This window comes from Pholcus phalangioides, unplaced genomic scaffold, assembly GCF_987345545.1.
Source record: "Pholcus phalangioides strain wild (caught in Gottingen) unplaced genomic scaffold, Ppha-v1.0 ptg000009l_1, whole genome shotgun sequence".
NCBI classification, from domain to species: Eukaryota; Metazoa; Arthropoda; class Arachnida; order Araneae; family Pholcidae; genus Pholcus; species Pholcus phalangioides.
This window is the reverse complement of record NW_028301602.1, coordinates 40,414,836-40,428,388: the sequence shown is the minus strand read 5'-3', so window position 1 is coordinate 40,428,388 and position 13,553 is coordinate 40,414,836. Positions and strand designations below refer to the sequence as shown.

Here is a 13,553-nt window from a genome sequence, read left to right as displayed (position 1 = left end):
CTCCAGAAAACGTTCATTTTAAGCTTATAACAGTATAATATAATAGATCTTAATTAAATTATATTTATTAGTGAAATACAGCGTAATATTTAATTTTGTGAAGATCTTCATGAAATTGACAGTATAGAAATTAATGGCACTCAGGAAATTAATTTTTTTTAAAGATAATTTTTTGTTGCTTGAATTTTATCAACTTTGAACGTTTTTAGTGAGCCGACGAATTATTTTTAATATCATTTATTTATTTAGAATGATAATAAATTATTTAATGTATACGGTCTGCACAAAAAGAGTTCCCGAACTCAACATTCGATGGTCTTGTTACGATCTAATGCTTGCATTCCGTAAAAAGTTATTGTTGGTTGTTATTACTCTTCTTCAAAAAATTTTTTTCTCTTCATTTTTTTCAAATATGAGCTAAAAGAAAGAGATGCTACCAAACTTTGTTTCTTAGTGTGGGATTCGTAATTTGTTGATGGAGCTGTATACCTTCTCCATCGGCTCATAAGTCGTCAATTCGAATTTTCTTGTTTTGAAACCAAATTAGATATGTCAGCTTTCTTTCTCAGTGCTCATATTAAAAACAAGGAAAGAGGGGGAAAAATCTCAAGAGGAATAAACGATAACAACTTACACCATGCAATGCAAACAATAGAATTCAAATATTTGGGCGGTGGCTTAGATTATGTTTAGTCATACTAGTTGCATGTTCAATATGCGACGTAACAAACATCAAAAATTGGGCTCGGAAATTGCAAACTGCTATCTTTTTCCCGTTTCATATAAAAATCAACTTTTTAAGGAGGAACAATTGATTTTTGAAGGAAATGATTTGATATTTATTGTCTTGTCCGAACGTCCTAAGTCTTGTACAGTCGGCTCCGATTAATCGGATATCACGATTCCAGCGCACACAATATCCAATTATACAGGGAACTATTTAACTGCCATTTTACAATGTTAGTATAGTTTGCATATTGAAAACTGATGAAAGATCAACATCAATAAAGCCTCTCGAATAAATCAAACATCAAAAATGAAATGAAAATTATATTCGATTGCAATGATCACGATAACTTAAATTTTTGTTTTTCATCAGGAAAGTTAGCGCCCTCAATTAGCTTGACAGAGAATAAAAATAAAATAATTAAATGAACGCTTCGAAGAATACTTGGAGGCCATTACCTACTCTGTATTTATCTTAACACCTGGCAACATATTTTCCATTAATTTCAAACGTTTGATTCAATAAAAACATTATGTGTATAGTAGTTGACGTGTGAAGCGTAATATTCAATTAACATATTGAGCAGGGAATTTTAATATTTTCTATATGCGAAAAATTTCGGTGCCGGGGGATTTTATCCGTTTATCCGTCATCCGTTGAAGCGAGACCGACTGTTTATGAGAAGTTGGACTACTTCTGGCTGTATGTCCATTTGAGTGGTTTTACAGTATGAAGAGAAGACAATGATTATTATTATTTTCTCTTCACGCTATAAAATCACTGAAATGGACATACGATAGTATGGTTCTGAGGTACAGAATTATATTATGGTGTTCTGCAGAAAACACCATTTCAATTTTATGCCATTATTATAAAAAAGTTCCCGTACAGTTTCATAATTTTGTTTGAAAACGTATTTCAAGGAAAAAAAACACACAAAGCCATGTGTATTCATGCTTTTCAAAAATAACTCTCAATTTGCTTACTTATTTTAACTCATAATATTAATTATATATACATATATTATTGCGAACTCACAAAAATTACAACAAATCTTTGTAAGTAGTCTCACTAGCTTTTATCATATCGTTTAATTTTTGTTATATCCACACAAATCATTTTTATTATCGTATTCATTGCCATTTTTTTACAGTTTCTTGATATTTTATATTTTTACGTTGTATTTAAACTTTTAAATATTACTCATTTGTTTGGTGACCTCATAAAGACCTCGCTTAAGAAACGATTCTGTTTCCCCCCCCCCTTTATTTGTTTTGATTGAGATCAAGGATATAATAACAAAAAACATGAGTTATAGGGACAAAAAAATGCAGTTTTACCTTGAAAAACGCAGCCAAAGAACTAGTGGAGTCTGTAGGGAAAAAATATAGAGTACGTATATCTCGTTCTATTCAAGTTATTAGAAAAAAATAGCAGAGTCAATAGCACGATAGCCTTTTTTTGATTTTGACTGATCCCGGGTTCGAATCCCATCTGGTTCGTGGATATATTTTTCCACACCTCGGCTCTAACGTCCTAGTAGTTGCAAGAATTGGAATTAAGTTGATGAAAAAATTACTCTTTTCTACATTTACTTTTAATTGGACTTTTTCGAAGCCTTTTTTTTCCTTTTACGGTGGATTTTTCAAAATATTCGGATAGTTAACTTCTCTCCTACATGAAGTTATAGGGATATACACGCGTTTTTTTTCCGTTATATACCTTATGTATCACCCTGATATTTTCGTGTTGAGCTTTTTCTAATGCTCTTTTTATGGCAAACCTACACCCGCCAATGTCATCAAAAGTGTTACATTGTAGCAATGTTTGGCTTGATGTTATTTTTTAGGGAGAATGTAAACTTCATGAACTGTCAGTGTTGACTGAAGATTCTAAGAAATCGGTTGTTGAAATAAATCTTCCCGGCATTTTTCGTGTTTTTCCTGATTTGACTGTGTTAGGGATTTATTATCGATTTTGCAAACTACCTTTTCATTATTTGAAGATGATAAAAAGTGCGATTTATAAGAAATATTTTTCTGGGAAATTTACAGATAGAGAGAATTGTCCTATAAAGGCCCGTACCTCGAATTGCGCAACTTCAAACAACAAGATGAAGCCAGGACCATCTGAAGCGCTTAGAATAAGTTCGGAATCATATCCAATATATCCACTCGATATGGGATACCTGCCTGAAAAATTCGTCAAAAAAGCCGAAGAAGAGCTCAACGAGACTCCAGAAGCCAGAGAAAGTGGCCTAAAGCAGATTAGGCAGATGATAGAAGGTACGTCTACCCAATTTACTTTATCTAAATACAATAATTTTGAAATCCTTCGAAATCTGCTCAATGCATGTAACTTGAGTATTCTATATCATAACTCCAGGAACAAGGCTCCAGTCTGAAGGGAAAAAAATACACTATAAATCCAGCCTACTCTAGAAAATAATATTAATGATAAATTATTACTGGTAAAATTTATGTTGAATATTGATCACGATTTTTAAAATTTTAGAGCCATTACTAAGTCTTGTGAAAGGCAACGGCAGAGCCGTAGAAAGAAATTTTTTTGGAAGGGACCGAACAGTAATCACAGATAGAGCAGTAACTACCCATGTTTCAGTTAATTTTTCTCATATTTCGAGGGAGGTTGAACCAGACCTCCCCCTCGAACTAGGGCCACGGGCCATCAATAACCAGTAATTGTGTTCCACCAGCATCTGAAGTACCGTTCACCATCTTCAATGTTTAATGAAATGATGATTATCAGAAACATCGAATTGCCACCTGACAACTAGACGACTTCGTGTAAAGATCTCAGTTTTGGCATACATAGGGTACGAACGCAATGCAGGCTTGTTTCTAATTCTGCAAGTCGATGTCATTACGGATTCGTTAAAAACATGAATTTCAGGTTTTTCAATCAATCTGTAAAGGAACAGACTTGCAGAAATCGGAAACTAGAGTGCACTATACGCGCGCACCAGTTTCGAATCCTGGCAGTATCCGATCAAAACTGTAGATTCAGGTCGAATGAACGAACGTTCGTGCGCATGAAATAACTGTTATTCGAAAATGATCAAATGAAAATAATCTGGATTATTTTTTATGATGAAAAAAAATTCCAATATGGTTCGAGCTTTGGACCAGGGTTCCCGCATCTTAGAGCAGTGGTTCTCAACCTAGTGGTCTTGGGATATTCTGGGGGAGGGGGTAGGGCCATAACTAAGATTTTTCCGTCCCAAAAACTTTAAAATTCGATAATTTTGTAATGGTGTTCTTTGTTCCCATTTAAATCTTCCGCCTGAGGCAGTTGCCCACTAGCCCCCCTCTAGTTACTGCCCTGGAGCAGGTACACAGTTGAAAATCAAGCGAAACAGGAGACACACGGCAGATGCCTAAGGGTACTACAGAGAGCTGTGAGTAAAAAAAAAATGACTGAAGAAAAATAAATTAAATCTAGATTGAGAGAGAGGAAGTGTCCCTACTTAGAATCCAGCAGGGCTATCCAACCTGAACCATCTTAAGATGCCATGTCCATCCGGTCCCTGTGGGTTCCATGCCCATAGGAAAGCTACATGATGAGACCAAGTACCGTGATCTTCGCGAGTACGTATGTAAATGTGCAAACTCTTACTTTTAGCTAAGCATTCGTCCGCAAAACATCAGTTCACTAAAGGCGGGGAAGGGGGGGGGCACGATGTTGAGACTGCCCTGCATAAAACCCCTAAAATTTGAAAGAAGCTTACTAAAATTCCAGCCCAGGGCAGTTTCGGATTCTGGTGATACGCCGGAAGGGGCAAAAGGGACAATTCACTATGAAGGTTTATGGGATCGTCCCGTAAAAATGCTATTCTGATATGATTCTACACTTTGGGAGGAATTATCTTTCCTGCCCCCCCCCCAACTCTGGATCTGAATGTATCTCGGAGAGCAATGTTTTATTGAATTTTTGTTTATTATTAATTTAGTTTCGATGAAAATAATAAAACAAATAGGGCCTCGCTCCTGGGTGAGGAAGGACGAGTGGATAATTTAACGGAGGCCATGAGAAGAAAATATGGTCGGGACGGGGGCGTAGGCTAAAAAGGTTAAGAAATACTGTCCTAGAGTGAGGTTCAGAGAGTGGATTATTCAAGCCCCCTCCCCACAATATAGTAAGCTTATAGTAAAAAAACAAAGAAAAACCGATTCATCCTGCCTTTAGAGCCTCATCAGACTTATATGTGAGGGGCGACGAATTCGACGATCGGTATTTAGTATGGCACTACAATGAAGATTTTTTGTATTCAGTCTTCTTGAATAATTGTTTTTATCTTGAATGTATTCTTTCTTTTTAAAAATGGATAAATATATTTATATAAAATGATCAATATATATTTAATCTCGCAGGTGAAAAACATATGTGTAACAGTTGGATGAATGATGATTTCCTAATTATGTACTTAAGGGGACGCAAATTCAACGTCCAGAAGGCATTCAACTCCCTCAAAAAGTTTGTTAACTTCGTCCGAAGGTACAAAAGTTATTTCGATCCGATATCAAAAGAGCGCTTCGACAACTTCGTCAAAGAGAGCGCCTTCACTTTCGCTCCGTACAGGGACAAGGACGGCTGCGCATTACTCATTATTTATCTCAGTAAGTATGTCATACCTGCTGAATTGTGAAATTTTATTTTTCCTTTCATGCAACCAAGGATCGCTGAATTTCGAAAACCTATAAAAAATGGATAAATTTTGATACCAGAATGTCGTAGACAGTCGTTTTTTGCTGGCAAAAAGGGGTTCACAAATGAATTAAATAATTCATCAACAAATCAATTATATGTAAATTAATATTTCAGTAAATTAATATGTGTATTTGTGTGTGGAATTTAGTATAACAATAGGTGGTGGCAGATATATACAATTGGTGTGAATAATAAACATGTAAAGGTGCTGTGAAGCACTACATGGAAGGTGCTGTGACGGTTATGCGATATGAGAACATGAATTAACATATGCAGAATACAATAATGTATGTCCATGCCAATGCAATGCATTTGCAATTGTCTAAATTTTTTCTGAACAAAAAGTTGGATTGTTATTTGGCAGCATTTTTTTCTTTTTTATTTAATTAATACATTGTGTTGATAAAGTAGAGGGAGAAAAATGAAAGTTATGTTTAACAGAAAGTCTGAGGGTGAAATTAAAATTGGATCTCAATGTCTGGAATTTGAAAAACATGGAACTTAAGATTTTTTTAAAACTCGAGAATGTAGTTGCCTCTTTAATCTCAAGGGAAAGAGTATTAAAAATTTCGGAATGAGAAAACTGAAATGATTTTTTTTGAGGTTATTTATTTTATTTTTGTTCTCTTGTTAGACAAATGGAACCCATCGGAAATGCACGTAGACGATATTGTAAGATATGTCGTACTGTTTTTACTACAAGCCCAGAAGGATCCCATGACGCAAGTCAATGGTTACAAGCTCCTTTTCGACTTTAAAGTGAGCCCATGGAAATATCTACGATACTGTACACCTTTCTACGCTTATCTCATGTATCACGCTGCGCAGGTGAGCTATTTTGTGTGTAGGAAAATAATAATGCGTGGTATTTTTCACGAGGTCGAGTCTTTGAAGAGACAAAATTAGACTTTATATGCAAAATTAGACTATCGAAGGCTTACGTTACCTCGTTTAAGGTTAGTTTAAATTAAGGTTAGTGAATGTGTAAGGTTACCTAGGGGTGTATATATATACATAAAATTCTACTTGAATTAAGTGTCGTTTTCGGACAAAAATTTCGTTTAATTATTATGAACACGAATCGACTGACTTAGAATCTGTCTATAAACACTTTGCTCCTCTTTTCATAAAAGTCTAATATTCTAGGTAATCGTATACCCAAATTTTGATTCCTTAGACCAGCGGCCTGGACTTCCAGGAGTCCACGGCCCAATTGTAGAATTTGGAAAAAAACGTTAAGTAGGAAAAAAAATAACTTTTATAAATTACTTAAAAAGAAAAGTTTTTACGCACTAAAGCACCGCTGCAACGTTGATAGACTGCAGAATTATTATGATTTGACAAAAATTGTACTTGTGGTGAAATCGCTCGATAGGAGTATAAAACGTTGCTTTAGTTCTTTTTTGCGGTCCAGTAGCTGGCATTGCTATTTGCTAGTTAGATGGAATATCCTCTATTGTTTGAGAATATTCTCGCGGTTAGATGGCTGTAGTTTGTTGCTACAAATGGAGGTCCATGCCACACATCAAGAATTCTGAGGGGGGTTTGTAACTAAAAGTATTTGGGAACCGCTGCCTTAGACAACAAATAGATATCGAAAATAGAAACAATATTCTTGTAAATAGGCATATAAATCTTTTTTTTTTATTTGTGAATATAGATCTTTTTCCTGAAATGAATTTTATCCGAAGGATCTTTCGTTTCCCAAAAATTAAATAATTGAAAAAACCTTTATTTGTGAATCAAGTATTTTTACATTTAAGCGGGGAAAAAAATACACAACTAGAAACTACATATATTTAAACATCCCTTTTATACGTGTACCTGTGTATTATATACATATATCATGTACATATATGTGTATTCTATAGTATAATATATATTTTACAGGAGTGCATACCAGCGAGGTTCAAAAATATACATGTGTTGAACCCATCTCTGATCTTTCGAACATTTTGGCCATTTATCGCCCCTTTTCTCCCCGAGAAGTTGAAAAAAAGGGTAAGAATGATTTATTAAAATAATCGTTGTTTCTCAACCTATGGTTTGTGGACCAGAAGTGGTCTACAAGTGGTTCTAGAAGAAGTGGTCTACAAATTTGGTTCTGATAAAACGAAAGGCAAATACTTTTATCGGAACGAAGGGGGAGCTGAACAAATTCCGTACAAGAAAATTTCTGGTTACGAGTTATATGTTCTTAGATTTTTGAGTTTTTAAACGGAGGTGCTGTAAAGCTAATAAATGGCTAAACATAGATTTTTGCTTGTATTACTTAAAGTGAGGGTAATATGACCATGTTAAGCTGCAGTAACTATTGCTGAGGCTTGTATAATAAATTCTGAAAAACAGGTAATGTTAAAAAATACTTTGTAGAGCTGTTAAAAGATAATTAATAATAATTTACGGTATAATCTCAACGGAAAATATGAAAAAAAAATTTTCAGATAGTGGCCATATTCCCAACTGGTGAAGGTAATATAGCCAACGAAGTCCTCAACGTGTATATCTAAATAAATAATAAATTAATAGGTACTTTCAAGAGAACTTATTTGATTTACAAAAGTTGCACAATGCAAACATTTAATTGCAAATCAAATACAAAAAGAGAACTATACTTCGTCCAGAAAATAAATTTTGTAACCTTTAACTAAAATAAAATAATGAGTTGAATTTAAAATTGAACAATTTAAGAGAATTAAGAAACACATTTTGAACAGATGAATCCTTTTTCTCTGGTGAACGGGCGCGAAACTAACGCATCACCAAGCAAAATAAATTAGGTCATGTGCCTATCGATGCGATACTATTTTTATCGTACTTGTTTTTAAATGTTTCAGTCGTGTTAGAATTCACGATTCCCGGATGTAAGCTATTCCATTTATCACAACCCTATCAGGAAAAAAAAACTCCTTACGACATCAGTAACGTCGCTATCGATCAGTGGTTCTCAACCTTCTCTGACTCGCGGAGCCTTTTCTGGTATATAATTTCTATGGAGGAGCCCCGTAGGCCAATTTTTTATTTATTCATTAACGTTACTGATTCATTATTATTCAAAAATTAATTATTTTTTTTCCGAATTTACTGTTTTTTGTATTTTTCTTAAGCTGTCGCGGAGCCCCTTTGGGGTTCGCACGGAGCACCGGGTGAGAACCGCTGTTATAGACAATAGCTTTTCCATATTACGCCTTTTTAACGATTAGAGCACTTTGAACGAAATTTCCGCTCCAAGATGGAGGATGATGAATCCATCCGCATCTATCCAAAGGGCGCTCTATCCAAACCAAACCAGTGCCGTCTTAACACATGGGCCCAGCCGGGCACCTCTGGAGAAGAGGGCCCTCACAAAAAGGAGATCCGGTTGAAATTTTCTAGAATTTGCAAGGTAGGATCTCAGAAAAACCACTTGGCCCGGGAGCCCACGATGCTCTTAAGCCGCCCATGTACCAAACCTCTTGATGACTCTGGTTCTAATGGTGATCTCAGTTCATTAACTTTTGGATAATCCACGAACAATAGGTTGGTAAATGTGAAAATGTGTCTTCAGTCGTAATTGAAAAATGATAAATTCACAAACATTTCAAACGCGAGTAGATGTTGCTTTATAAGAAAGGCTGGTATTATAAAATTATCGGGTAGTGTAGAATACCGGGTATCCTCCGCTTTCAGGTATGATCTTAAGTGTAACAGTGGTAAACAATTTCGAAATACCCCCGTGATGCTATAGAGTCAGAGTCGCTCGGTTATCACCATCATTACGTCTGCTATAGGAGATTTTTTTTTTCAACACTTTACATAAATTTACTCAGGCAAGCTTTTAAAAGTGTTTATTATTTATTGGAAATGGGCCCAATAATTTGAAACCAAGAACAATGTGCATCACAAGTGTTGTATTTTATTGTGCTGTCCTCATTTTAACTAGCGATTCTCCCCAAAATTAGACGGAACACTTTTTTTTTTTTAAACATAGATGGTGTGTCGGATAATATGGAATACTATAAGTACTCTGAATTAAGCTAGAATACCTCTTCAAGATGGAAAGTTTAGCAAGATCAAGCAGGAAAGGTCTAGAAATAATGAGAGTCCTGTTTTCTGTGGGCCGTGTGTGTTTTGGGGCAAAAATAAGGAGATTGCATTTGTGACTCTAGTAAATAGACAGGCACAAATGCATCATCAACTACGAAAACGTACGATGAAATTTTAATTTTTCTTTGTCAGACTCATCAAATCTTGTTTTTGATCAATTCGAGTTTTCATTTTGAGCTCCCTATTCCATATTACCCGACAAAATCGATTTTTTTTAAATGGTTTTTTTTCCTTTAGACACGATATTTATTTTTAAATACGATGCACGTGTCAACGCAAAGAAAATAATACAAATTTTATAGAAATGTTTCAGGTTTCTATCGTGTTTAAATTGGAATAATCGAAAAAATAAAAGTGGTATATATCCCATATTACCCGAATTTCCTATATAAGTCCATTATGGTCATATATTATTTTGGTTAATGTGTTTTGTTTTCAGATAATTATTCATGAGGGTGGTCCCAAGATGCAGAACTACTTACCAGACCATCTCATCCCGGAATATTTTGGTGGTAGAATGAAAGAGTACGATGCTACTGAATGGGCATCGAAGACCAAATTGCCTGAGGTCGTTCGACAGATAATCAATCACAATGAAAACTGAGTACTATGCCATCTCGAAAGTGATTCATATCAGACTAAAAGAAGCATGATCTAAGTGACGGGGGAATTCACGCTGTGTTATAAATGTCGTTACGACGTTGTATCGATTTTTTGCTCGGAAAATTACACATAAAATATATTATATGCGTTGTAGCATGTTTTTGACCTCATTCTGGCTGGCAAGGAAGCCAATTCATACCAGAATGTGTACGACCAGAGCATATCCATGGAATCACTGCTTTTGAACATGTACGTGGTATAGACATATGACATTTCGTTGTATCACTGTTAGTAGATTTAAATCTACAAGAGAAATATATATATTGTATTATAATATCGATAATTTACTTTTCATTATAATGAATAAAATCATGAGATCTGAACAAGATCGAAATCCCTCTCTATGAAAAATATGTATATAGCTCCTCCTTTTTCCTATAAATTTAACTCTAAGTAACCTGGCAGCTATAATTGCAAAATGTTTAAATTTTAATGTGCAATTTAATTAATATGCAAACGTTATGAATTTTTTGAAAATGTGTATGTATACAGTATATATATTTTTTAATATATTAAAAAGTACCAATATTCGATTTTCGGGCATTTATATTTTTGATCGAATTGTTCCGGAAAGCAACTAGATCGACACATTGTTACATCTCATAATGATATTAAGTATTTCGTAAAATATTTTTAATCAAAAATTATTTCTTAAGATCATTGTTTTTTAAATTTAATACATATTCGATTTTTATCTTCTTTTTTTTTAATATTCAAAGCCGTTGTTTTGAAGCTTTTTGAAAATTATTCAAAAAATAAAGTTCAATAATAAGGAATTTCGTCTCTTCAGTGCGTAGGTTTTTTTTATAAGGTTTTTCCGACAACTGGCTGATGTGAAGATGAATTTAGGAAAAAGAAAAATCAATTGTCCTTGCTAGGGCAGGAGAGTTGATTCCCGCAAAGTCAGTTGAATTTCCTGTTTCCTAACTTCATCTTCGCATATGTATACTGACATTCTTGGATAAGTCGCCCCCTGGCGACAGTGTCAACAATAATGAACTTTGGCTTGAGTTAGGTCCGACCGTCCATGAACGGTCTCGTTCAGCGCACACGAGCTCTAAGGAAAGATTGAGAATCATTGCCTTTGTAGTCTAGTGCACTCACCTAGCAAGTGAGAGGACGTGGGTTCGATTCCCCCACAAGGGCAGTTGAATTTTTTCTCTTTCCTAAATACATCTTCGCATCAGGCAGCTGTTAAAAACCTTCGTATGGGTAGCTAAGAGTGAGATCATTCTTGGAAAAGTTCATTTATCCTAGAATAACTCGCGAATCCCGTTGATCTCCTAGGAGCGTACTTCCAATGACAAAAAAAAGTATTCAAATAACGTGAGGACCTCAGATTTTCATATTGCACGGATTATATAGTTTATTTCAATAACTTTTTATTTGGTCACCATGTCCTACTAACCACATCATGGCGTTCCGCTCTGTCTGAATAGAGATATTTTAGCAGGTGGTGTTCGAACCTGGGTCCGTCACTGACCACTCGACCACCACAGCGCCTGTCACCATCCTAAAAAATTCAATTACGAAGTTGTCCCATCTCTTCTGAGCCCACCCCCCCCCCCCCCGTGTTTCTAAGGGCAGTATTCGATTAGATATTTGAATTCGAAAATGATGGAAAAACCGCATAAACGAAAAGACAAATCATTCTGCTGTTCTTTCACACCTTTTCAGGGATTTTTTGAATTCGCATATCTCGGCGAATGTTTCAGAAAGACTTGAAATTTTTTTTGTTTGGCTAAGGAGGGATAGAGGAGACAACTTTCTAATTGGGTTTCTTAGGACAGGGTGACCAAATAAATTATTTTTTATTTTAATAACTATATATACACAACCTCATGCAATATGAATGAAATATCTGAGGTTTCACACACGCCTTGGCTACTTTCTTCTAATTGCAAGTATCTATCTAGGATCAACGGGCCTTTAATACGCTGTACAATTGAATTTATTTTCAAAAGGGAACATTTCCATTTTTTTAAAATTCATTTTTCAACGGTTTCTGAATCTGGAATAAGCTCTACCGGATTATGCAACAGAGTTTATTTAGTTACAATGGATGCAATGTATATAAGGGGCAAGTCGTTTTATCCAAAAAAAAGAACATATTCACTTTCATTCAATTCGGTATTTTTTCGTGGAATCTCTCGATAACGATCACCTATGGGACCTAAAATTTTGTTTGCTAACGAGGAGTGTCCAGTTAATGGACAGTAAAATACATTGAGTTCTATCAACGTGTAATTCAAAAAAGTGTCCGTTAATGGAGGTGTCCGGTAACGGGAGTGCCCGTTTGGAAATTCCACTGTAGAATGTGTGTGTGTGTTTTTTTTTTATAGTTTTTACGACAGAAGTACAGGTACCTTACTTGGCTAGTTAAAACCTTCTGGAATCAACAGGTGGCAATTTTTCAGACTTGACCAGCTCCAATTTTAATCAAAATTTTACATTTCCATTAACTTTCTTTCAAAGCGAATCATTCCCAAAATTCAAATTGAATGGTGTGATTAAAGAAAAAAAAAACGTAGTATTTATATAAATATTCTACCATTCTCCTATATATACATATATATATATATATACTACCTGTTGGGCTATTTTCTACTTTTGTAAAGTAAAAAAAAAAAGTATTCCTCCGGAATACGTTTTTTCACACCTACTGTTAATTTAACAAGAGGAGAAATGTCCCCTTTAAAAAATAAGCTCCTCAATTGACTTCTTTTTCTAAGTTTCTCAAATGAGAGCGTTTAATAACGATCAATACAGAAAAATTACTGTTTGCGCACGTGTGCAACGGATGACGGATGTAAGTGCGAATCACTGATTGCCCTTCACTATTAGTAATGGATCGGATTACGGAAGTGCGATGATGTTATGACGCGGAATATTATCAAAGTTCATCATTATCGTGATTCAGTCGCGTTTAAAGGTTAAAATAAAATCCATCCTATATATAAGTTTAGTCTGTGAGTAATGACCGATAAGAAGAGGCAAACATTTATCGATAACACACAGACGTCTACGTAAAAAATAATCCTTTTCTCGCTTTAAATATAAATCAACTTTTTTCTCTGCATTTTTATACCTGAAGAAAATAATAAAAAGCAAAAGTGATGATTTTTTTGTCCTCACAGAGAATGTGATTAGAGTAAAGGTTATTCACACGACATCCATCGCGGCTCGTCTCCGTCTCGTGTGTGTCGCAAAAATATTATTTTCCCCTCTACTGCTAATAAGTGGAAGGGAAAAAGAATATTTTTTGGAACTAACACGAGACGGAGACGAACCGTGATGGATGTGTATGTATGAATAGACCCCCTAAGGCACCTATGAAGAAGAGCAGACT

At 35.0% G+C, this 13,553-nt stretch overlaps 1 protein-coding gene across 5 annotated transcripts in view; it reads left to right on the top strand.

Annotated features, from left to right (window-relative positions):
• Positions 1-10,790, top strand: part of LOC149083071 (retinaldehyde-binding protein 1-like) — a 40,698-nt gene extending 29,908 nt beyond the window's left edge. For 4 of the 5 annotated variants that reach the window (XM_089236200.1, XM_089236201.1, XM_089236204.1 and 1 more), the window contains 5 exons: positions 2,782-3,012; positions 5,119-5,364; positions 6,090-6,283; positions 7,346-7,456; positions 9,981-10,790. In XM_089236200.1, coding sequence (XP_089092326.1) covers positions 2,841-3,012; positions 5,119-5,364; positions 6,090-6,283; positions 7,346-7,456; positions 9,981-10,145 — 888 coding nt within the window. In that variant the 5' untranslated portion in view covers positions 2,782-2,840 and the 3' untranslated portion in view covers positions 10,146-10,790. Of the gene's footprint in view, positions 1-2,607; positions 2,684-2,781; positions 3,013-5,118; positions 5,365-6,089; positions 6,284-7,345; positions 7,457-9,980 lie in introns of those variants that run through there. The other variant, XM_089236202.1, reaches the window with a different exon arrangement.
• The last annotated feature ends 2,763 nt before the right edge of the window (positions 10,791-13,553 follow it).